Source organism: Balaenoptera ricei, chromosome 9 (genome assembly GCF_028023285.1).
Source record: "Balaenoptera ricei isolate mBalRic1 chromosome 9, mBalRic1.hap2, whole genome shotgun sequence".
Classification (NCBI taxonomy): Eukaryota; Metazoa; Chordata; class Mammalia; order Artiodactyla; family Balaenopteridae; genus Balaenoptera; species Balaenoptera ricei.
Window position 1 is genome coordinate 17,550,232 of NC_082647.1, and position 24,268 is coordinate 17,574,499.

At 36.6% G+C, this 24,268-nt stretch overlaps 1 protein-coding gene across 1 annotated transcript in view; it reads left to right on the forward strand.

The window, feature by feature from the left end:
- The first annotated feature begins 543 nt into the window (after nucleotides 1-543).
- Nucleotides 544-24,268, forward strand: part of MTPN (myotrophin) — a 62,472-nt gene continuing 38,747 nt past the window's right edge. The window contains exon 1 of the mRNA XM_059933297.1: nucleotides 544-887. Within this exon, the coding sequence (XP_059789280.1) occupies nucleotides 816-887 (72 nt within the window). The 5' untranslated portion in view covers nucleotides 544-815. The remainder of the gene's footprint in view (nucleotides 888-24,268) is intronic.

Sequence of the window (24,268 nt, forward strand, 5' to 3'; positions counted from 1 at the left end):
GTCATGAGTATGGAAGCGTTCCTAGAGGACAAGAATTGGTTTACGCCATCTTTTTTACTATAGCCTCTGTGCCTAGCAGAGTCTGACATGCAGTAGGAGCCTAAAGGATGCTTGACAGTACAGGAAGTAAGGGAAGGAGCAAGAAAGCGAGGGAAGGAGAAAGAAAAGGAGGGAAGGAGGGAAAGAAAAGAGAAGGCAAGGAATTCAAATCAAACATTCCTACTGAACACTACGAAGGTGAGCAACATGCCCTCCAAGGTTGTGGGGTTTTTTAAAGTTTTTCCCGTTTATGGGGCGCAGAAACGTCCTGATCCCCTCTGGAATACCCTAAATCTTCCGCCACACGGTGGTTTCTACCCTTCCTGACCTCCGACCCCCTTGTTTGGCCTCCCAGACCCGCCCACTCCTCCCCCAGCAATCTTCGCCAGCCGTCCCAGCCACTGCGCCTGCGCACGCGCGGCGCTCGGCCGCGGGCCTTCGGGGCGGGGTCCCGAGCGGGGCGTTCCGCCGAGGGGAAGAGGAAGAGGAAGTTGGGGGAGGGCCCTAGCTGGGAGTGAACCGGAAGTGCAAGCGCTCCAGCTTCTCTTCGGCCAGGCGGAACCTGCTCTGCTGGGCCCGGTGGCCGCAGAAAACTTTCTTACTCCCGCCCCGACAGTCGCCGCGGCCAACTGCCTCGCTCGCCTGCCAGCCCACCCCGCCTTCTCTTCGCTCCGGCTCCGCGCGGCCCTGTCTCCCGCTCGCCCGGCGGTATCCGCTTGCTGCTGCCACCGCCTCCTCGTTTTCTGCCCGGCTACCCGGCCCGCCCCGCTGCAGTGATGTGCGACAAGGAGTTCATGTGGGCCCTGAAAAACGGAGACCTGGATGAGGTGAAAGACTATGTGGCCAAGGTACGTGGGGATGAGTGGAGTCGGCGAGAGCACGGAAGTGGGGTGGAGGAGAGGCTGAGGAAGCTGCTGGGAGCTGGGCTGGCGGGGGCGGGGGTGGGGGAGACCTCCCGGTTGGAGGCGGCACCGAGAGAGCCGGGAGGCAAGGAGCGTCCAAACTGAAAGATGGGTCCACGCAACGCGGTCGCGTTCTGTGTCAGGTAACTGCCGTGGTGGCACAGTCAGGCTCTTGCCTTCCCGACCTCTTGGGTGAGGGGAGAGTGGTGACCCGCTCTTTTAGAGTCACTTATGAGCCCTGATGACTTGAGTTCGGCCCTCTTCTACGCCAGAGTTACACTTAAATCTTTTTCTGGGCGAGGTAATTCTCCATCTTGGACCTGCCCACAACTGAATGAAGTAACAAGTGATTAGGATCAGAGGAACGTTTTCTTTAACTTTGGGCCTGTTATGAATTTAAAGTATTCATTGACCGTGAAAAAGAGTACCGAAAATAGCAATAGTTAAAATTCTGAAACTTGGTATCACTTCACTGTGAAGTCTTAACTTTGGGTGTGGCCTTTTCCCTCTCCCCCGCTAAAACAAATAACTTCTTTGCTTCCAGTGGTAAGGTTGTCATTTAGCATCTGGGCGTCTTTAAGTTATCTGAGCAGTTTTCAAACAAGCGTGTGAACTTTGGTTACTCTGTCTTTCTCCTTGATTCCATCAGAAATGCTTACATGTGTGATAAATAGTAAGGCAGTTTAGTCACAGTACTCTGGGGGGTAAAATCATGATGAAGAAAGCTAATCTCAAACCTAAACCCAGATGTGAATCCACGTTGTGATCAAGTGGTAAACTTAAAATTCCAAGCTGGCCTGCCTTTGGACCCTGAAATTGTGCATTGTGTAATTAGGAGAGAGCTTACATGTGATTTTAATATGGTGATGATCTAAAAAGAAATCTTCCAAAACAAAAGTATGACTTTATTACCTAAGCATGGAGCACATCTTGCTTCTAAAGAGTATAGCATTATGACATGATCAGGGAGGGCATCTTGCTCACCTTCTAAAAGTGTAAGAAGCCAATCCAGATTTTAGTTCTTCAGAGGATATGACCACTGGTATGTTGCTATGTTTTTGCTTCAGAGTTCTGTTAGAAACAAGTAACCAGAAGCAGAGTTTCTTAAAACTTACAGGATTGTGCAAGGCAAACTACTGATAGTTTTTACTCTGTTTAGTACCATTACAATTTAGACTTTTCGCATAGTCTGAAATCGGACTTTTTGGATGTTTCCCTTAAGATTAAAGGAAGGAAATTACTTGTAACACTTCAATCCATGGTATGGTTCCAGTGGTGGGACACTGAAGTACTCTGGAAGTGAGTGGGCTTTTGTTTTTCTGTTAATGGTGGAACCTAGGTTATTTGATATTCTTGAGATATGAAAAGTTCTTAAGTACTGAGCTTGCAGCTACAAAAATAACAGTTTAGGTAGTGTCTTCCTGTTGTATTATTTAGTATCCTGTGAGTCTTGTAAAGTAAGTCCTTTTATTAGTCCCATTTTACAGATAAGATTACTGAGATGCAGGGTACTTAAGAGAAAAAAAAAAATCCAAAGTTATAGAGAGAACAAACGAAGGCAGAACGAAACTGCTGACTCCCAAACTTAGACTCCTTAACTGCTCCATGCAGTCTCTCACAATCTAAACTGTAATTGTGAAAATTTATGATATCAAGATTTCTAGCAGGACATTCCCAAGGTCCACATCCAGGCAGATTATGCATAGTTTTCAATCACACAAAAACATTTTTGTAAAAATATGTGCCAATACCAATGGATTAATTTATTTTCAGTTAGTTTTTAAATAAGGCCATTCTATTCAGTTTGATTTTGATTTTTTCCCTATTACTACCATACTGCTTACTCTCGTTAACAAAAAAGATGTGCATGAGAGGGAAGGAGAGACAAAGCAAAGTAAAAGAAAGTGTTAAGGACTAGTTTATCCAAAAAGGTTTGACTCTAAAGAAATTCTATGAACAGACCGTTGAGCTTTTTCCTTTCTTAGTTTTTATTGGGTAACTTGAGTCTCTTCAAATATCTTTTGCTTTGTTAATGAAAAATAATAAAAAACAGAACAACCAAAAACTAGCACTCCATTTTTTTCTGACTGAGCTCCCTTATTGTGCCTTTTCACATTTCAAGCCCTCATAACATGGTTTCTTCTGCTCAGACTCTATCTTCCCTGCTTATTCACTGATTTACCTTTTTCATCCACCAATTTATGCACACATTATTATTCTCTAAGTTTACGTAATGTGCATTTATCTGAGTGTGTACAAAGAAAGTACGTAAAGAAACATTTGGACTTGTCTAGTTTTCCTTCTAAGGGGTGAAATCTTTAAAATACTCTTCTGAGTACTCCTGTGAATCTCTCTCACATTGCTAACATTTAAGAATGGACCTGTGGGTGAAGCATTTTAGTATTTCCCTTTTTTAAAATTAATATTTTAAAAAACAATAATTGTATTTTTCTATCTGCTTCTGACTTCTCTACAGAAATCTGGAGTATGGATAGGCATAAATTGTTGGTTTGGGGTAACTTCTTGAATTCTGAAAAATAAGTTGAGTTCCAAAACCATTGAAAATTGTATGTTCCTAAATGGAAAAAGAAGCATATAAAGAAAAACTTAGATTACTCCATATTAAGTATTCATCTGTGTTGTTAAAACAGTATCTGAAACAAACTGGTTTCTTGACTGACCAAAAGACCACATTTACTTAATTCATCCATTTTTCTTGGGCACCTTTCAGGCCCCCAGCACTTTTCTAAGCCTGGCATAATAGTGAAGAAGTTGGACACAATGCTCAGAAAACTCAAATGTCTATGTTCAGCAGACCTATGTGGAAAAGCGTTCATGCTTTTAAAGTAGCATGCAAAGTAAAAGTAACATCTCACTTACGTAAGCAGTTTCTCCAATTGGAAAACAAGAGAGAGTCGCAAAGTAAGATATTCATGAGCAGTAGTAGTAGATATTCACCCATTTTCAATCTGTATGATTCCTCTTGGTGCCTTATTTTTGCCTTCCATTTCTGCCTTTATGTTAATTTCTCCCATTGGAGTTAATTCGGCCCTAACTTGAGCTCCAGACTGCCTAATGGATAGCGCCATTCAGATAAATTCCAAATTGAGCTCACATTTTCTTCTCAAAAATTGTTTCTATTTCTCTTGTCCCCATTTTGACTGATGACATCATGACCCAATCATTTGCCCAAACTAGAAATTGGGGAATTTTCCCAAATTTCTGAGTGTTATCAAGACTCCCTTTCTTAGTCTCTCTCATCCATTCCTTACTCTACATTCTTATCATCACTACTTTAGATTAGTTGCTGCTGCTTAACTGACTGGACTGTATTTTCCTTGACTGTAGTTTCCCCCTCTCTCCTGGTCAACTTGAACATCTCAGCTGGAGGGATCTCTCTCTAATACGAATCTGAGCATCTTACCTTTTTCAGCCAACGTTCTTCACTGCCCTTATACTTTTGTGATTCCCCATTATTTATTTTAAAAAGGGCCAACTCCTCCTTGGTTTGGCATACTAAATCGTGCAAATCTGGCTTATGCTTGCCTTTTTAAACACTCTCTACACGCTCTCTGCTCCAGACCCTGCTAGGCTGTTTCTTACTTGTGTATCTTCACATGGGCTCTTTCATCCTCCTTGACCAAGTCAGCTCACCTCAGTCCCTAACTCCCAACCTGGTGAGCTATTTTTCCTCTTAGCTTAAATATCATCTCTTCCAGAGAAGCATTTTGACTTCAAATGGAGTGCTGCTTCTTTTACTGTTTCACTTATCAAATTGCTGTGATTTTGTTTATATGTCTGTCTTTAATTAAAGGCTGTGAGCCTCTGGAGGATAGATAATATATCCTTTTTCATCTTTGTATCTCCAGTATAGTGCCAAGGAATTTCACACATTAAAAGCATATGTTCCAAGTAAGAAATTCTTTTTATTCTTAACTTCACTATAGTTTCAACATCTTGCATTAGTTACATAACAATAATTACCATTGACAGGATGACTTATATTGCCAGGTACTAGAAAGCACTCTGTAAGATTTTTACATAAATTGTCATTTGCCTTTTACCACAGCCTTTCAATATAGGTAATAGTATTCCCATTTTAAAGATGAGGAAATTGAAGCTTAGAGAAGTTAAGTAATTTAACAAGATCACAAAATAAGTAGCACAACTGGGATTTAAACCCAGAGCTGTCTGAATCTACAGCCCATATATTTTTCACCAGATCAGTCTGCCTTGAAATGGTTATCTGGCTTCTTAGCTCACAGTTGCTTAGTATGAGCACATTAAGAAAATGAGAATGGGGCTTGCAAGAGGCAAGCACAAGTTATCTCTGTGAATAAGGACATAGTAAAAGGGCTACAGTTTTTAAAATTTTTAACTGTTTAATTGTAAAATTGTTACATTTGGAAATAATTAGCATGGAGACATCTCTATAAACTTTAAGTCTTGTCAGGTGCTGTCTTTCTCAAAGTGTAAAAAAACTGATTGATTGAAAGCTTGTGGAAATTTTTTGTATGTGTAGTCATGCGTAATCTTATAATTTGTATTAATAATTACGATCCTGTACAGTACAGGAAAAGTTAAATTGTGTCTGTTTGCCTTAAGAAGAAACAAAAGTTAACTGAAGTATTGAGACTTCTATTCACAATGGTTTAAATTAAACAAACGGCACTTTTTTCAAAAGGTATGTTCTTAAAACTTTATATATTTGAGTATTGTGATGCCATGTACAGGTATAATTTCATTTATTTATCACATCAACCCATGAACATAGTTAATATTGTTAACCCAATTTTAGAGATTTTAGAGATGAAGAAAAAGAGGCAAAGATTAAATAACTTGCCCAAGGTCATAAAGCTCTTGAGTAATGAAGCTGAGATTTGAACTTGGTCTCTCTGACTTCAAAGTTCCTTGCTATTTATGTCAGCATACCATTGACTTTCATTTCTCAATAATGCTAGATAACTCAGGGAGTACTGTATTATTGAGTATTTAAGTATTAAAAATAATCACAGCAGGATGGTAATTATCCATTGAGACTACTTAGAGGTGAGCTTTGTGATTAGTTTTGAAGATCCAGCTCTCTTAGAGGTGAATGCTTGTGAGTTATATTGATAAGTAGTACCTTAGAATCTCCAGTAGGTCTGATATATATACTCTGTTTACATGTGCTTCTGTTTCACTTGCTGTGAAATACTATACATCAGGCCTCTAACTTCCCTTTCTCGGTGGTTTCCTTTCCCTCTCCAGCCCCCAATCTAATTACACCTGCCTTTGACACTCTGGTACATTTGAAAGGCAACAGTTGTTCACCTTGTGAGAGAAAATGATCTCTTGAACCTGAGAGAAAAGTATCAACTCTAATATTTAGAAATTGCATGACTTATTGGGATCACTTTTCACTTTCCTAATAAAATAGGCAATTGAAAAGAGGTCCTGATTCACACTATCTTACATGTATCAGTTTTATGCAGTTTCCTTTTTTGTTGTTTCTTTTTGTTTGTTTGCTTCTTTTTTAAATTATCAGTTTCTTTCTTATAAAAATTTGTCACTGTGTTATGCCCTTTCTGCAGCAGGGCTTGTGACCCAGTCAGAAAGCCAGTAGGTCAGCTTGTATAAAAAGGTGCCCTCAGTAGATACAGAAAGTTTAGTATAGATACTTTGCTATTAGTCTTTTACTTTGAATTTAAAATAATGCAAGATCTTTTTAACATTGGAAGACAAGTTTTCACTCAGATGTCCATATGTAGTGTTTTGCTTTGAGATTTTAAACATTATCAAACTAGGGCAAACAATTGAAAGTGTAATAAATTAAAGCTGATTTAAATTTTAAAATGATATATGCTTATTATTTCAGAGAGAAAGCTGTATTGATAGAATAAAGTGCAACAAAGTGTCCCATTGCCCATTATCCCTACCCAGGTGGTTTTTTTAAATTTAAAATATAGATTTTATTAGGTATTTTTAAGACAGAAATGTATAAAAAAAGGCAAAAATTGGCCCACAATTCTACTCTGTAGATAATTCCTATTAACTTTAAAAAGTGACATTAACTCGGGAACAGATTAGAAAATGTGAGACCTGTGGCTCTCTGCCCCAGTCCCTGTGAACAAAGTTAGCCATTCTTAACAGATTCACATAATTAATTCCAGAGAAACATTGGAAAACCCGCTTACTCATCCATTTCCCCACTTAAAAAAAATTCTATACACACTTCTGCACTTTGCTTTTTTTAATTCCTTAATAGTTTATTTTAGATTCTACATTGAAATTTATTCATCCCCCCCCCCCCGCCTTTTTAAGTGGTGCATACCTCCGTTTTATGGATATACCATAATTTATTTAACTAATGCTCCATGATAAACATCTTTTTCCAGTGTATGTTATCATGATTACCTTTGTACATATCCTTGACAGCTTCTCAGGCTACATCTGGATGATGCTCCTGATGAATTTTATCAACTTAGACACACATCAGTAGCACTTGAGACTGATCATTCCCTAACGACATTGCATTTTTGCCATTTGAATAGGTGATTTGCATTTCTTTAATGAGGGAATCAAACATCAGAACTTTATTAGTATTTGTATTCATTTCCTCAGATTTCTTGTTTATATCTTTTGTTCATTTTTCTAGTAGGCAATTGGTCTGTTTTTTATTGATTTGTATGAGCCCTTTATAAATTAAGGAAGTTAGTTTTTTGGGCTTGTTTGTTTATTTATTTATGGCTGTGTTGGGTCTTCGTTGCTGCGTGTGGGCTTTCTCTAGTTACGGGAAGCGGGGGCTACTCTTCATTGCGGTGTGCATGCTTCTCATTGCAGTGGGTTCTCTTACTGCGGAGCACGGGCTCTAGGCACGCGGGCTTCAGTAGTTGCAGCATGTAGGCTCAGTAGTTGTGGCTCGTGGGCTCTAGAGCGCAGGCTCATTAGTTGTGGCGCACAGGCTTAGTTGCTCCGCGGCATGTGGGATCTTCCCGGACCAGAGCTCAAGTCTGTGTCCACTGCATTGGCAGGCGGATTCTTAACCACTGCGCCACCAGGGAAGTCCAGGAAGTTAGTTTTTTTTATCATATGTTTTGCAAATAGTTTTTCCAGTTTGTCTCTTGGCTTCATTTTTTTGGTTGTTGTTTTACAACAGTCTTTACTTTTTATGTGATTAAATATATCCCTTTTCCCCCCTTTTGTGACTTGGATTTTGTGTCCTATTTAAAGAGACCTGTTTCTTCTCCTCTATCAGATTGTGAATAAATTTGGTCTATCTTCCAGAACTTCTATTTTTCATTTTTTTGCATTTTAGGCATTTGATCCTTCTGTTACTTATTTTGAAGTAAGGCCTGAAATAATATAGTTTGTAATTTTTTTTAACAGTTTCTACATTTATTGTAATTCCTCTTTACCTACTAATCTGAGCTATTTATCATAAAGAAAATTCCAATGTGTGTTTGGATTTTTTGCTCTTTTTCTATCCATACTAAACTGTTTTAATGGTAGTTTCATAATATGTTTTAGTATGGGATAGAGCCACTTTCTCTCTTATATTCTCTTTAGAATTTTTGCAGGAGGGTTCCTATAAGGATTTTTCCTTTTTTCTATCATTTCAAGGAAACAATGAGCATTTTTGGAACCTACCTCACATTTAACCCATATGACTTCATAAACATTAAACTTTTTTTTTTTTTCTGGCTCGCTGGCAGCATGTGAAGACATGCTTTAGATTTTAATTCTTTATGAAGTATCTTAAGATAGGAGGATATGGTACAGTACGGCAATATTCTGTGTCAAAGTATTTGAAACAGTAAAGTTGTGCTTAAGTCATCAAATCACAGCTGAATTGATAATTAAGAATTACTTTATGGTACTACATCAAAAGCCACCTTGTAATGAGAAATATGGCTGAAAGTAATTTTTTTGCAACTTGATTTATTTTTTTAGTCCAGAAACCATTATAAGGGTGTAGAGGACCTGTGACTAATGAAAGCAGTGAGAGAAGAAACAAAAACATAAGCTGACCCAAGAAAATGAAGAGAAAAAAGTCACATTACCTTAAAGTTCCACAGACCCGTACAATAATTAATATGTGTAAATGTAACCTTGAGCTTCAAGAAAAGTAAAAATTTGATCTATTTTTCTCTTATTTAAACAGAGACGTGTATGGTATATTTTGGAAAGATTTCTATTTGACCGTATAAAGTAATGAATATTTTGATACTTGGGTCTAAATTCTTGGCCCTCTGAAAAATTTAGATATCAGAAAAAGGTAGATAATAAACATATTACCCATAGCATAATAAAAGCCATAGTAGCAAATTCCTTGTCCTTAGGAAATTTGGAATTTTGTTATTGGTTTAACTATGATTGAACGTATTGACTTTGCAATTAAATCCTCCACCTCTGGCTCTCTTACTAACTGGATCACTTTGAATGAGTTAGTTAACTGCTCAGAACTTGAGTTTCCTCAATGGGGGAAAATGGGGATAATGATACCTGCTTAATATATGTAAACTGTATACTGTTTTCCCTGCCATATGGTGAGTGCCAATAAATGTTAACCATTGTGATTAATAATAATAGCCAGAAATTTGTTTAGAAGCAAAACTACTTAAAGATCATCTAGTCCACCTCCCTTATTTTGTAGATGAGGAAAAATTAGATGTTAAAGGGCTTGACCCAGATTATACTGCTAATTAGGATTAAGAGTTTAATTCACTTTTCCTGACCTGAACAGGTGCCTTTTTCACTACACTACAGTGTTTTCTAATGAAGTGCTTTATACTAGCTGTTTCCTCTATTGGAGTGTTCTTTTTTTGCCCCACCCTATTTGCTTGGTAAATTTCTGGTTATTTTAAAGTTTTTATTCTGCATAGCATTCCGTGACTGTAGTTAATCCTTCGTTTATGCCAACATGGTATCTAATATAGAGCTTTCTTATTATATTATGTTTTAGTGTAGAGTTTCTTAAACTTGAGAGCTATGGGCTCCTGACTTGACTGACAAGTCCCTGGACTTGAGTTTGAAAAACTGAGTGGCTTAAGAAACTCAAATCTTACTCTGTGAAATATGTCTTTAAGTTTTGAATGTTCAAAAAGAGTTTTGTCTTAATGACTGGTTAAAAAAACAAAGGTGAAGTATAGGAGTATATCACTTGTTATTATTTAAGTATTTGAATAGGTATTTGGGCACACAGAGACTCCCCCTCAAAATATTTCTGCAAATCTTGATTTAAGATAGTGTTTGTAGAGGCGGGGGTTGTTTTTTTTTTTTTTTTTTTAATTTTATAACTACTTTATTTATTTATTTATTTATTTATTTATTGGCTGTGTTGGGTCTTCGGTTCGTGCGAGGGCTTTCTCCAGTTGCGGCAAGCGGGGGCCACTCTTCATCGCGGTGCGGGGACCGCTCTTCATCGCGGTGCGCGGGCCTTTCACTATCGCGGCCCCTCCCGTTGCGGGGCACAGGCTCCAGACGCGCAGGCTCAGTAGTTGTGGCTCACGGGCCCAGCTACTCCGTGGCATGTGGGATCTTCCCAGACCAGGGCTCGAACCCGTGTCCCCTGCATTAGCAGGCAGATTCTCAACCACTGCGCCACCAGGGAAGCCCTGGGGGTTGTTTTCTTGGGGGTGGGGCTTCGCAGCCTTTGAAGCCCCTTCCTGTGTTTGAGGAGTTCCCTGCTATATAGTGTGAATCTTGGTGAAGTGCAAGCCCTGGCTCCCACTACACAAAAGCAAAAAAGGACAAATAAATTGCTTTCTCGTGCCCAAACTTTAGGAAATTGGCCCATAACCCAAACATGGCTAATTGGATGCTTTTATCTGGAACCTGTGTGGGCACAGTAAAAGATGTAGTGGCAGCAATAAAGCATCCAGTTCCCAAAAGGAGAAGTAGTGATGTGCCCATCGTGACATCTCTTCTGTACCCAGGTGGTTCATGTCACAGATTTTGATTTTTATTTCTTGCTTTTAAGCCTTCTCGCTCAGTTCCTGCCCATTTACTGAGTGTGGTTCTTCAAACTTCCCAGCAATTCTGAGAGCTACTTTTAATACCTGTTTAATGCATTACATTTCTGTTGATCAGTATGAATTGGTTTCTGTTGCTTGCAATTAAGAACTCCATATTAATTTTTACCTGCCTGTCCCCTGTTGAGCTATGAATTTTTTGGAAGGTATCTTTGTATTCCCAATCTTTATCACATTGTCTCTTATCCACCTATAGTTTAGTTAAATTTGAGTTGAAGCCATCTCTCTAGGAATTAACCCTTCCTTGCTTTGTTGTTTTCAAAGTTGTTTTACCACATACCTCTTTAAAACAGGTGTTCTTAGTGTAAATGATATTCCTTCATTTCCTCACTTAAAAATAGCTCAGTTTTCAAACTTACTCTGTTCACTTTTTCTGCACTACTGTAATAGTTGTGAAATACAGTAATAGTGATAGCAGTTGTATAAATATAACACAAACTTCCACTTGTAACCTCTCGTGGCCATCATTTTAGAATTTCAGTTAAGAATTTTTAAATTCTTAATTTCATTGCAGCAGTATTTACAGTAGCCAAGATATGGAAGCAACCTAAATGTCCATCAGTAGATGAATGGATAAAGATGTGGTATATGTATATACAGTAGAATATTACTCAGCCATAAAAGAGAATGAAATCTTGTCATTTGCTACATGGATGGGCATCAAGGATATTATGATAAGTGAAATAAGTCAGAGAAAGACAAATACTGTATGATTTTCACGTAGATGTGGAATCTAAAAACCAAAATAAGTGAACAAACATAACAAAACAAATGGATGCATAGATGCAGAGAACAAACAGGTGGTTGCCAGCGGGGAGGAGAATGGGAGGAGTGAGTGAAATAGGACATTAAGAGTTATAAACTTCCAGTTACAAAATAAATGAGTCACAGGAATGAAATGTACAGTGTGGGGAATATAGTTAATAATATTGTAATAACTTTGTATGGTGACAGATGGTAACTATTATGGTGACCATTTTGAAATGTATAGAAATATCAAATCACTATGATGTGTACCTGGAACTAACATAGTGTTGTAGGTCATTTATACTTCAATTAAAAAAAAATAAGATTACATATATGAAAAGTGTTTTGAATAAAGACATGTGAAAATACTGTTACTCGTTGAGGAAAATACTAAAATCTATAAATGTCTTCAATGTAAGTATTTCTGTTTTTTTTTTAAATGTGAGACATAGTTGTTTTGTTTTTTTTTAAATTTATTTATTTATTTATTTTTGGCTGTGTTGGGTCTTCGTTTCTGTGCAAGGGCTTTCTCTAGTTGTGGCGAGCGGGGGCCACTCCTCATCGCGGTGCGCGGGCCTCTCACTCTCGCAGCCTCTCTTGTTGCGGAGCACAGGCTCCAGACGCGCAGGCTCAGTAGTTGTGGCTCATGGGCCTAGTTGCTCCGCGGCATGTGGGATCTTCCCAGACCAGGGCTCGAACCCGTGTCCCCTGCATTGGCAAGCAGATTCTCAACCACTGCGCCACCAGGGAAGCCCCAGTATTTCTGTTTTATTTACTATATATATTAATAATTGCCTTAAATTGTCATTTAATCCCAATATAACTTAAATTGTTAAAAAAAAAAAAAAGAGGACTTCCCTGGGGATGCAGTAGTTAAGAATCCACCTGCCAATGCAGGGGACCTGGGTTTGATCCCTGGTCCGGGAAGATCCCACATGCCACAGAGCAGCTAAGCCTGCGAGCCACAACTACTGAGCCTGCGCTCTTGAGCCCGTGAGCCACAGCTACTGAGCCTGCGTGCCACAACTACTGAAGCCCGCGCGCCTAGAGCCCATGTAGAGCCCATGCTCCGCAACAAGAGAAGCCACCGCAATGAGAAGCCTGCGCACCACAATGAAGAGGAGCCCCCGCTCGCCGCAACTAGAGAAAGCCCGCGCACAGCAATGAAGACCCAACGCAGCCAAAAATAAATAAATTAAAAAAAAAAAAACTTCAGCTTTCTCATCTGAAAATAGGGATTACAATAGTACCCAATTCACATGTTTTAGCCATAAATTTTATGCAAAAATTTTACCCGATTTTTAAAAGAGATAGTTAATGTAAAATTTAACAAAGCAGTGCCTAAGATATTGTAACTGTTTAGTAAATATTTGCTATTTGTGTTGTTTTATTTAGACCCTTTCCTAAGAGGAGGCTTAGAGACATCAAGGCTCTCTTACAGCTTGGACTTTGTAAGCCATACAGTCTCTATCACATCTAACAACATCTCTGCTGTTGTTAAAAGCAGTCACAGATGATATGTAAACAAATGAGCATGTCTGTGTTCCAGTAAAACTTTATTTACAAAAATAGGCAGCAGACGAGGTTTGGCCCCACTGGTCATAGTTTGCTCACTCCTGCATAACATTGAAGTTACAAAAACCAGGTTGTCCGATAAACTAAATTTCATTTCTTTCCCCTTGAGTTTTTGAAATCTAAAATAATTAAAATATATGATCAAATATAAAACTTATTTTGGGGGCTTCCCTGGTGGCGCAGTGGTTGGGAATCTGCCTGCCAATGCAGGGGACACGGGTTCGAGCCCTGGTCTGGGAAGACCCCACATGCCACGAAGCAACTAAGCCCGTGCACCACAACTACTGAGCCTGCGCGTCTGGAGCCTGTGCTCCGCAACGGGAGAGGCTGTGACAGTGAGAGGCCCGCGCACCGCGATGAAGAGTGGCCCCCCTCGCCGCAACTGGAGAAAGCCCTCTTACAGAAACGAAGACCCAACACAGCCAAAAATAAATAAATAAATAAATAAATAAATTTATTTAAAAAAAAACTTATTTTGGGGATCAGCCTTTCCAAAAATATGATCTTTATGGTTTAAAGGTATTGAACTGTAAGGAAGAGCAAGGCATGGAAAGCCATGTACAGATAGGAGGAAGAGAGAAGAGAGGCTGAATGAAATTCTTTAAAAGAAAAAGTATAGTGTTTCTACAGTAAATTTGAACCTTTAGGCAAGAGGCCTAAAATTATTCTGAAAATTAGGAATCATTACTTATAAACATGCAAAGAGAAACTAATTTAGATCTTTAAACTGTGACAGGGAATTTTACAAAATCTTCTCAGCTATCAAAGGTCATCCATCACAAAAAACATGCCGGGATTCTTCTCTTTCCGTCCCTAGTGCCAGTCGCGTGACCTGGCTTGATTTCCAACTCTAGGAGTGAAAGAGAAGGCTAGTTAGCACAGTTCTCACTGGTTCATTCACAGTTCATTCATCAAATATCATTTGAGACCTACAGTGTATTCAGTAAGTCTTCTGAGGATGAGTTTTCTTTGGTAGGTTCAGATAAAAGGGTGTACAGGACAAACAACAAATAAGATAGATAATTGTATGGGTTCTCAATAAATTATTTCTCTATTTAATACGTGACATATGAAAAGAACTTAGAAAGCAACTATACAAACGTGTTAAGAAAACATACAACTGTATAAAAAGAATAGACTGCTATAAGAGCCAAGAAGTCATATTTGGTTGCAATATAGAGGAGAGTGAACGCTATAGAACATCACATTCAAAATGGAAGATAATGAGAACAGAACGCTTTCTCTGAGTACTCTATGCCAGGTATGGTCCCACGTAATAAATAAATATACATACAGATATGTATGAAATGTAATCCTCACATCTACCCAGGTAGGCCTTATCTCCGTTTTATAGTTAGGGAAATGGAAATTAAGTAACTTGCCTGCAATCCTACAACTAATGAGTGGAAGGATTGGATTTGATCTGACTCGTTCTAGAAGAGTATTCTTTCCGCATCATTTGCAATGAAATGTTTCAGAACTACATGTGAAATACTAGATGGAAAAAAATGAAGATTAAGTATTACAGTAGGTAAAACACTGAGATCAAACCAGCAGAAGATAGGGAAGAACATACAAGTTTGAACGGATAAATAGAAATACAGGTTTTCAGAAAAAAGACCCCAGATTGGAAATAGACGGTCCCTACACTTCTATTCAAAATTAATAAACCCAAATGAAGAGCAAGATACATGCTGGCTAAAATGATTAACTATGAATTTTTTTTTTTTTTAGTCTATAAGCTTCTGAGCAAAATAACAATTTCCAAGGGGTTAAAAAAAAATCATCTTACCTTAGGTTATTTTCTATGATGGTACTGGAAAACAGTGAAATAAGCAGTTATGTCAGGAATAAAAGATATGAAGAAATATATTTAAGTTGTCATTCATGTATGATGGCGACAAAAAAACAATCTTAAGAAAATATATAACCCCCTTCCCACTCAGCAGATTTCTACAGAGGTCATGCCTGAAATTTTAGGGACTGAATTTTTCTTTCTCTTCCCTTCTCTCTTGCCCCCTCCTTTCCTCCCTTTCTCCCTCTCTCTCCTTATCATGGGATTATTTACAGATACAGTCTTTAAGAATATAAACCATTGGAACAGAATACAAGGGATTTCCCAGGCTACATAATATTTTTAGGAATTTATTCCAATTATGGAGCCATGAATTAGTTTCTTGAAGTTGAAGCTACTTTTTGATCATACTAATCTTTTTTCCACATTGAGATACTGCTATAATGTTTTGGATGGATTTTCTTAATTTTGGTAGTTTTCATATAGAAATATGTATTTTGTTAAAATTGTAATTTTATACCACCAGTAAAAATTTTAATGCTTCACTATTTTCAATTAGAAAATGTCTAATTGCTTTTAAACCTTTCAAAGAAAAAAAGTGTGCTTTTAATAAGTAAATCAACTATATAAAACTAATTTAAATGCCTGAAGTAGTCATTTTGAAAGAAAAAAAACAACTTGAAAGTTCCATATAGATGTATAGATGGTATATATGGTAACATACCATAAGATTTGGGACCTTAATTATTGCAGGATTCCACTTTAAGCGGTTTTTTTGTTAGTAAGAAAGATAGATGCTTAACACTTTAATGGATTAAAAATACTTATAAAGACTTACACATTTGTACTTAACATGTTTTCTTGTGCACATTTTATTTCTTTGCCTTCTGTTAGTTCTGTGTGATTCTGCTAATAAGTAAATTAATGAAAATGAACCTATAATTTGAATACATACTTTCAGAACCTTGAATAGTCCTAGGTTAAGAGTCCCAGAGACAGAGATACATAATTATTTGTAAAATGGTGTTAAAAACACAGGACTTCATTTTATTTTGTAGCTCTCATCCTTAAACAAGGTATATGTGTTGTGTTTGTTTTTTACTGCAAACAATTTTTTTCTTTTTGGCCAGATTCTCAGCCATCACAACCATTGAAGTGTGTCAGAATTACTATCACTCATAGTAATTTTGTCAGTGAAAATAACCCTCATTTGGGAACATATCTGAGGTGACTGATCTGTTGGATATTAGAAGGTGATCACTTTGGTCAGGATCAGCCTAGTATGGATTTTTAACTAGTAATAAGAAACTATTGTTTAAAACATTTTAAAGTGTTTTATGAAGCTGTATCTTCATATATTACATTTATTAAACAGATGCTCATTAAATGATTATTTGTTATGGGTATCATTGTTCATTACTTTGAAATGAGTTCATATTTATAACATTGAGAGTTTGATGCATTTGGTGTGACAGAACTTTACTGTTAACTTTGTAGAAACTATGTAGACTAAGAGCAAGCTGATTTTATTTTACACTCTTCTCAGACTTTCTACCTTTCTGTTGTGCCATCTATCTTTTTTCTGTATCGTAAAGTTTCATATAATATTATATGCAACTCTGGTACTGGTATTTATAACTCTGGTACTGGTTTTACCCACTAATGTCACCAATGCAGTAATATATGATTTTTCTTGGCAAAGTAATATCCTAAGGTAAGGACTTTTAACCTTGAGTGGCAGCGGGGGGAAGAGGACAGAGGGAGGGTCGTAGGAAAGGAAGGTCCATAGCATTCATCCAGTTCCCAAAAGGATCTGTCATCATAAAAATACTAAACACCCCAGTCTTACAGTCTTCTAAATTCTAAGTGGGGACAGTTAATACTTAGCTGTAACTGAATTATTGGGGACATTGACTCAACTGTATAGAATTTGTTAAATTTAATAGTTTTGCTGCATTCTACAGTCAGGTGTCCAGTATTAATTTACATGCTGCACTACAAAATGGTCACATGTATGCTAATTTAATCTACTCTTTGTTAAGTAGCTTTTGAGGACACTGGTTTCTTGTGACAGTAGAGTATGTACTTATGCCTTAGAGCTCAGTTGCAGCAACGTGTTCATATCTTAGGGATCAAAGGAAGAGAATTGTTTGTTTCTTTTCACCTGAAGAAAAGCCTAAAAAAGTAGGAAAAGCCTAAAATAGTAGTTCTCTGCAGGAGCCAGATAACCATTTCATTTAGAAATATTTTAAAGAACAGTATCCCATCTGAATGTTTATTATTCAAATGAACCTCATCCTGTGTAGTAGAGGCCTATAAGAAGTACTGGATCTATACTAACTATCTCCACCAAACTACACTTTTGAGATGCATTTTAAAAACGTTGCTATTAAGGATAGGAAATCTGAAACTATTAAAGATATGTTTTTATTCCATATTAAAGCCATGTAGAAGAGTGGGGAAGGCAACGATTGAGAAAAACTAGAGGAAATCTAGTGAAAGGAAGAGTTAGACATCTAAAAAAATAGGAATACTAAGTAAACTATACTCTTCCTGATTTACTCTGTATTTGGATTGTGGGTGTTAGAGATAGAACACTTCCTATCATAAAGCCCCTTGAAATTTCTTTACTGGTGTACCTAACCGATTACCCTTTGTTTGCCTTAAACTTCTAGTAGCTGCGCTTGCAATGAAGTAGTAACAGCAGCCTACCAGAAGAAAATTTACTCTCTGGACCATATAAGTAATTCGACTAGTAATATCCCTAGAACACGGATAAAGCAAACCAGAGACCTAATTTTTTTTTCTTTTTTATTGAAGTATAGTTGATTTACAATGTTGTTTTAGCTTCAGGTGTACAGCAAAGTGATTCTTTTTTTTATATATATATATATAAATTTTTTTTCAATTCTTTTCCATTATAGGTTATTATAAGATATTGAATATAGTTCCTTGTGCTATACAGTAAATCCTTGTTGTTTATTTTATATATGGTAGTGTGAATATGTTAATCCCATACTCCTAATTTATCCCTAACCCCCCTTCCCCTTTGGTAACCGTAAGTTTGTTTTCTATGACTAGAGACCTAATTTTTGCACTGTGCTATGAAATAACAATAATCACAGTATCCCAATGGCCACTGTTTAATGTGAGGTTGTTTACTGAGTGCTTGGTCTACATTTTTTTGTTTAATTGTCAGAAAATTTTGTTTTAAAAAAGACCATAAAAGACTCTTTTTGCAGATGAGGTAAAGGAGACTTGAAGAAATTCAAGTAACTTGCCCAGGGTAACCAAGCTAGTAAATGGCAGAGCCAGAATTTATTTCTGGATCTGTTAGATTCCAGAAAGCACTCTTGTTCCATTACAGGAACATGAGTATTATTATTATTTTTAATTAAGGAGGGAGAGGAGGAATGGAGTTTGAATTTTTGTTTGACTTAGCACAAACTGCTGTCAAAAGAGAAACTTTTAGAACCACAGTGACCATAGTCCAGCTCATGCTGAGCAGGTTACAGGCCATTACTTGACCTGATGAACTTTGCCTTTTTTGTTCACTTCTGTATTTCTACCACTTAGAATAATGTATAGCTCATAGTGGGAGCTCATAAATATTTGTTGAATGAATGAATGAATGACTAAATAAATGACTAGTGAATGAAAAACTCTTTAAAGCTTCAGGGTCTGATGAAAGATCTAGAGCTGTGTATACCAGGGTAAGAGGAGTTTATGTAGAAAGAGCTTGCCGCTATTCTCTATCCAGAAGGCAAAATCAAGATCAGATTAAGGAGTATCAGGTCAAGGTGAAAGTCATTGGTAAAATTTAGAGTCTAAATGACAGGAAAAGAAGAGCATCCAAAGTCTGAATAGGAAAGAGGGCATTAGCAGAGTCCAAGTGAACCAATTCACCTCCTTCTTGACGTTAGCAAACTGGCAGATAGGGTGTCTGAATAGGGAGGGGCGGGGGGAGTAACATCCTTACAGGATTTAACTCTTGTCACCCAGTGCATTAGGGGGATTCTGTGTTCTCTGATACTTTTAACTACTTCTAAGGTGTAAGTAAGACAAAGGACAAGGAGATCAAATAAAAAAGATACCAGGCCGCTTTGACTTAATCATGTAAAAAAGTGGTTCAGCATTTCAAGCTTCATAATTAAATATTAATTTAAGTCCTTGTAAGACTTCTTTACCTTTGGCACAGAATGTTGCTCATGTTTTCCCCCTAATTTGTTATTCAAGAGGAAACAGTCAAATTGCTACACAAGACCACCAAAGCCAGGTATTAGTTTGCCAGTTTTGTTTAAAATGAAAGATGAATTCAGCAAGTACTTTGGCTCCTAGACTGATTCAAAATATTAAGACTTTTTTTTTTTTAATTAGCTTGGAGATTTTCTGCAGTTAGTGCTGTAATTGCTGTATATTGTTCTTAATTCTTTTCTTGCTTCTGTTCTGAATGTTCATTTTTATAAGGATATATATATTTTGAACAGTGTCAGGTTTGGGAACAATTATTCTAAAGGAAATATTGATGGATATATAATATATGTATATATATATTTATAAATATATATAAATATTGGGGGGTTTCTCAAGCATTAGGAACTCTAATGAACTCTTATTAACACTGATTTTTACAAAACTAGAAGGATAGATCTTTTTTTTTTTTAATTTATTTAATTTGTTTATTTTTGGCTGCACTGTGTCTTCGTGGCTGTGCGTGGGCTTTTTCTAGGTGCGGCGAGCGGGGACTACTCTTGGTTGCAGTGTGTGGGCTTCTCATTGTGGTGGCTTCTCTCATTGCGGAGCACGGGCTTTAGGCGTGCGGGCTTCAGTAGTTGTGGCACGTGGACTCAATAGTTGTGGTTCGCGGGCTCTAGAGCACAGGCTCAGTAGTTGTGGCACACGGGCTTAGTTGCTCCACGGCATGTGGGATCTTCCCGGACCAGGGCTCGAACCCATGTCCCCTGCATTGACAGGCGGATTCTTAACCACTGCGCCACCAGGGAAGCCCAGAAGGATAGATCTTTGAAGTCAGATGTTCTGAGGTTAATTTTCTTAGGAAGCAAGATGGATTGAATGGTGTTTCTATACAGACTTTTTTATGGACTTTTAAATTTGTAAAGATTGCCATTACCTTTCAGCTAATATGAAAAGTTATCACAATTAGTGTACTTAAAATTTCTGTTGTTGTTTCAAGAGTTAAGCAGAATTATAAATGTTTTCAAAATCTAATGTGAAGGAAAAGAATTGTGGCAGACTTTAAAAATCCATACTTTTAATTTAACTAACCATCTCACAAAAGCTCACTTGGTTTTTCACAGTTTTGGTTCTGTCTATAAGTAATATTCTTTAATATAATTAACATTTTTACCTTATTTTCAAAATAGTCTGTAATTCTAGTATTGAGTTCCTCTTTACTCCATCAGTAATTTAGGACATTAAGTGTTGGTTTGGTTGTGTGTGTGTGTTTGTGTGTTGTTTTGTGTGTTATTTTTGTTGTTTGTTCCCTTGGTTTTTTTGTTCTGTTTTGTGTTTGTGCTAAAGCTTTTGGTACTAATTTTTAGTTTTATTGCATTGGGATTAGAGAATGGGTTCTATAAGCTCCTAAACTTGGGAATGTATTGAGGTTTTCTTCGGTCTATTATAAATGAGTTTTGTTAATATTCAGTGGAAATAGAATTGTAGTTTCCATAGAGTCGAGAGTTTGATATATATTAATTCAATCTCATTAATTATTAATCAAGCCTGGCTATATTCTTACGTGCCAAAGACTGAGATTATTATGATAGTCCCTCACTCCAGTGCTGTTTTTTTAATGTATACTTCATTTTGTTGATTCTTTCTTCCTCTTTCCTCAGCAATGGTTATAGGAGATTGATAGACTTTTTTTTTGAAGTATAGTTGCTGTACAATGTTATGTAAGTTACAGATGTACAATATAGTGAGTCACAATTTTAAAGGTTATACTCTATTTATAGTTATTATAAAATATTGGCTATATTCCCCATGTTGTACAGTTATCCTTGTAGCTTATTTTATACATAATAGTTTGTACCTCTGAATTCCCTACCCCTGTATTGCCCCTCCCCCCTTCCCTCTTCCCACTGGTAACCATTAGTTTGTTCTCTATGTCTGTGAGTGTGCTTCTCTTTTGTTATACTCACTAGTTTGTTGTATTTTTTAGATTCCACATATAAGTGATATCATAGAGTATTTGTCTTTTTCTGTCTGGCTTATTTTACTTAGCATAATGCCCTGCAGGTCTATCCATGATGCTGCAGATGGCAAAATTTCAGTCTTTTTTATGGCTGTGTAGTATTCTATTGTGTGTGTGTGTGTGTGTGTACACATATACATACACGCCACATCTTCTTTATCCATTCATCTGTCATTGGACATTTAGGTTGTTTACATGTCTTGGCTATTGTAAATAGTGCTGCTATGAACACTGGGGTACATGTGTCCTTTCAAATTAGTGTACTTGGTTTTTTTTGGATATATACCCAGGAGTGGAATTGCTGGGTTATATGGTAGTTCTGTTTTTATTGAGAAGCCTCCATACTGTTTTCCATGGTGGCTACACCAATTTACATTCCCACCAACAGTGTACGAGGGTTCCCTTTTTTCCACATCCTCACCAACATTTGTTATTTACATTCTTTTTGATGATAGCCATTCTGACAGGTGTGAGGTGCAATCTCGTAGTGGTTTTGATTTGCATTTCCCTGATGATTAGTGATGTGTTTAGAATCTTTTCATGTGCCTGTTGGCCATCTGCATTTCCTCTTTGGAAAAATGTCTATTTGGTTCTTCTGCCCCGTTTTTAATTGGGTTGGGGTTTTTCTTTGTTTTGTTTTTTTTTTAATGTTGAGTTGTGTACAACACTATTTTTGTCAGTCGTTTTCTTGATATTCTTCAGATAAAAATTCATGACTAACGTCTACATTTTTAAAAATGTAAAATGAACATCTTTTTCCCATTTACTTTTCTTTGCCTTTAATTCTACTCTGTCGTATATTAATATTACTCTTCTTAGTTTTTTAGATATATGTGCCTGATATATTTTTGCCCATTCTTTTATATTTTTCACATTTTCTCATATTACTTTGTTTCTTAGGTGTGTTGCTCAATAACAGCTTCTAGTTGGATTTTTTGTTTGCTTTTCTTTTTTTTGTCATTTAACAAAATCCAAGATTCATTCTTTATCTTTGATAGATAAACCTATTCACATTTATTGATATAACTGATCAGTTTAAATTTTCTGCTTTTTAGACTTTGAATTCACTTTGTTTAAACTTGCTTTCATTTTGCCTTTTTTAGCTGTCAGAATTTATTTTCTTCTTTTTCTTCCAAAAAGTTACTAGAACTTAAATTTCATCGGAAACAAAAAAATGTTTAGGTCTAGATTTTGCTAAGCAGTAGCCTTTGATTTTAGTTTTTCAAAACAAAAATATCTATCTTGCTTTAATCTATTATAAAAGTAATGCATGCTCATTTTAAAAAAATGTAATACTACTAAAATAAGAAAGTCTGAATATTCTCATAATCCTCTTCTCTAAAGGTAACTACTAATAAATTTGTTGTACGTATTCTCTGAAATTTTATGATTATGTATAAGCATATTTTTCTGAGTTTTGAAATAAATAGGATCGTACCTGCTTTACTGACTCAATAGCATGGTCATCTTGCATTTCAACAATACAGAACTTGTGTGAGTTACCTTCTCTGTGCCTTAGTTTCCTTGTACAAGAACAGTAGTACTAGCTTCCTAAGGCTTTTGTGATAATTAAGTGAATTAATACCTGAAAAGTACTTGTAACAGTGCATGCCACATGGTAAGCATTCAAGGAGTATAAGCCACTCTTCATTTTCATTTTGAATGATTCCGCATAGTATTTCATGGAGGTTATGCCATCATTTATTTAAAAGCCTCCCATGTACAGCATTTAGTTGTCAGTGTGTCACTTAATAAGACCTTGTGTCTGACAATCTAGTAGGCTTTTTATTTCCTCACCTACTTTCTACTTTATATAAATGTGTGATTGTTTATACTTGTTAAATTGTATATCTGCTCTCTCAAGACTTATTTTTTAATCATATATGCTTAAGTAAAGGCTCACTTAATTTTACTTTTCATTATTAATTCTTTTATGCCAGAACTCCCCATTCTTGTGTTCTAATTTTGAATTCCTCTCTTTTGTTTCACTGGAGCAACAGTTCTCAGAGTATTGTAGATCTCCAGGGGCCCCAGAGACCTTTTCAATGAGGTCACAACTCTTTTCATAATACTATTAAGACTTTATTTTTTCTTTTGATTGTGATCATACTTTTACTGATGGTGCAAAAGCAAAGGCGAGTAAAACTGCTGTGTGAATCAAGGCAGCGGCACCAAACTGTATAACTGCTAGTCATTGTGAACTTTACCTACACACGTGTAGTTTAAAAATATCCCCTTGATGAAGATTAATAATAATTCACTTCTACTAAATATTGATTGTGGAGTACACTTCTTTAGTATTCTGTGTGAAGAAATGGAAAGTGTTCATAAAGTACTTCTACATTCATTGGAGTTACAGCTTGCACTAGCTGCTTTTTTTATGAAACACCATTTTAAAAAAAAAACCCACTGACACATTATAAATTCAGTTATTCAGACTTGGGTATTTGGCAGATATTGTCTTGAAAATGAATTTAGTGAGACTGTCAGTTCAAGGAAAACAGCTGATAATTTTTATTGCCAAAGACAAAATTCAAGCTTTAAGAGAAAATTCAAATTTGGAACATTTATATCTGCCATTTTGAGTTTGACAGCTTCCCAGTATTTAAAGACTTTTCCAGTGAGATCTGAAATGATATCAATGAATGTGATGTTTTGATATTATATAAAGAAATTTGTCAACATTTGGAAGATCTGCATAACTCAGTAAACCAATATATTCTAAATTACCAATGCATGAGATAACAGAATCATGCTGCATGGATAAAAGAGCTATTCAGAGTGTAAGTAGATGGATGGATTTTAATGTAACAGAGTATGTTACATTAAATACATTTAATGTATTTATGAGTATGAATAAATACATTAAATAAATAAATACAGAGTATGTTACATTTTAATGTAACAGAGTATGAAGTTCGTTGATACAGTTTCAAATTCCACATTGTAAATAACCTTTAACAAACTACCACTTGTTGAGTTT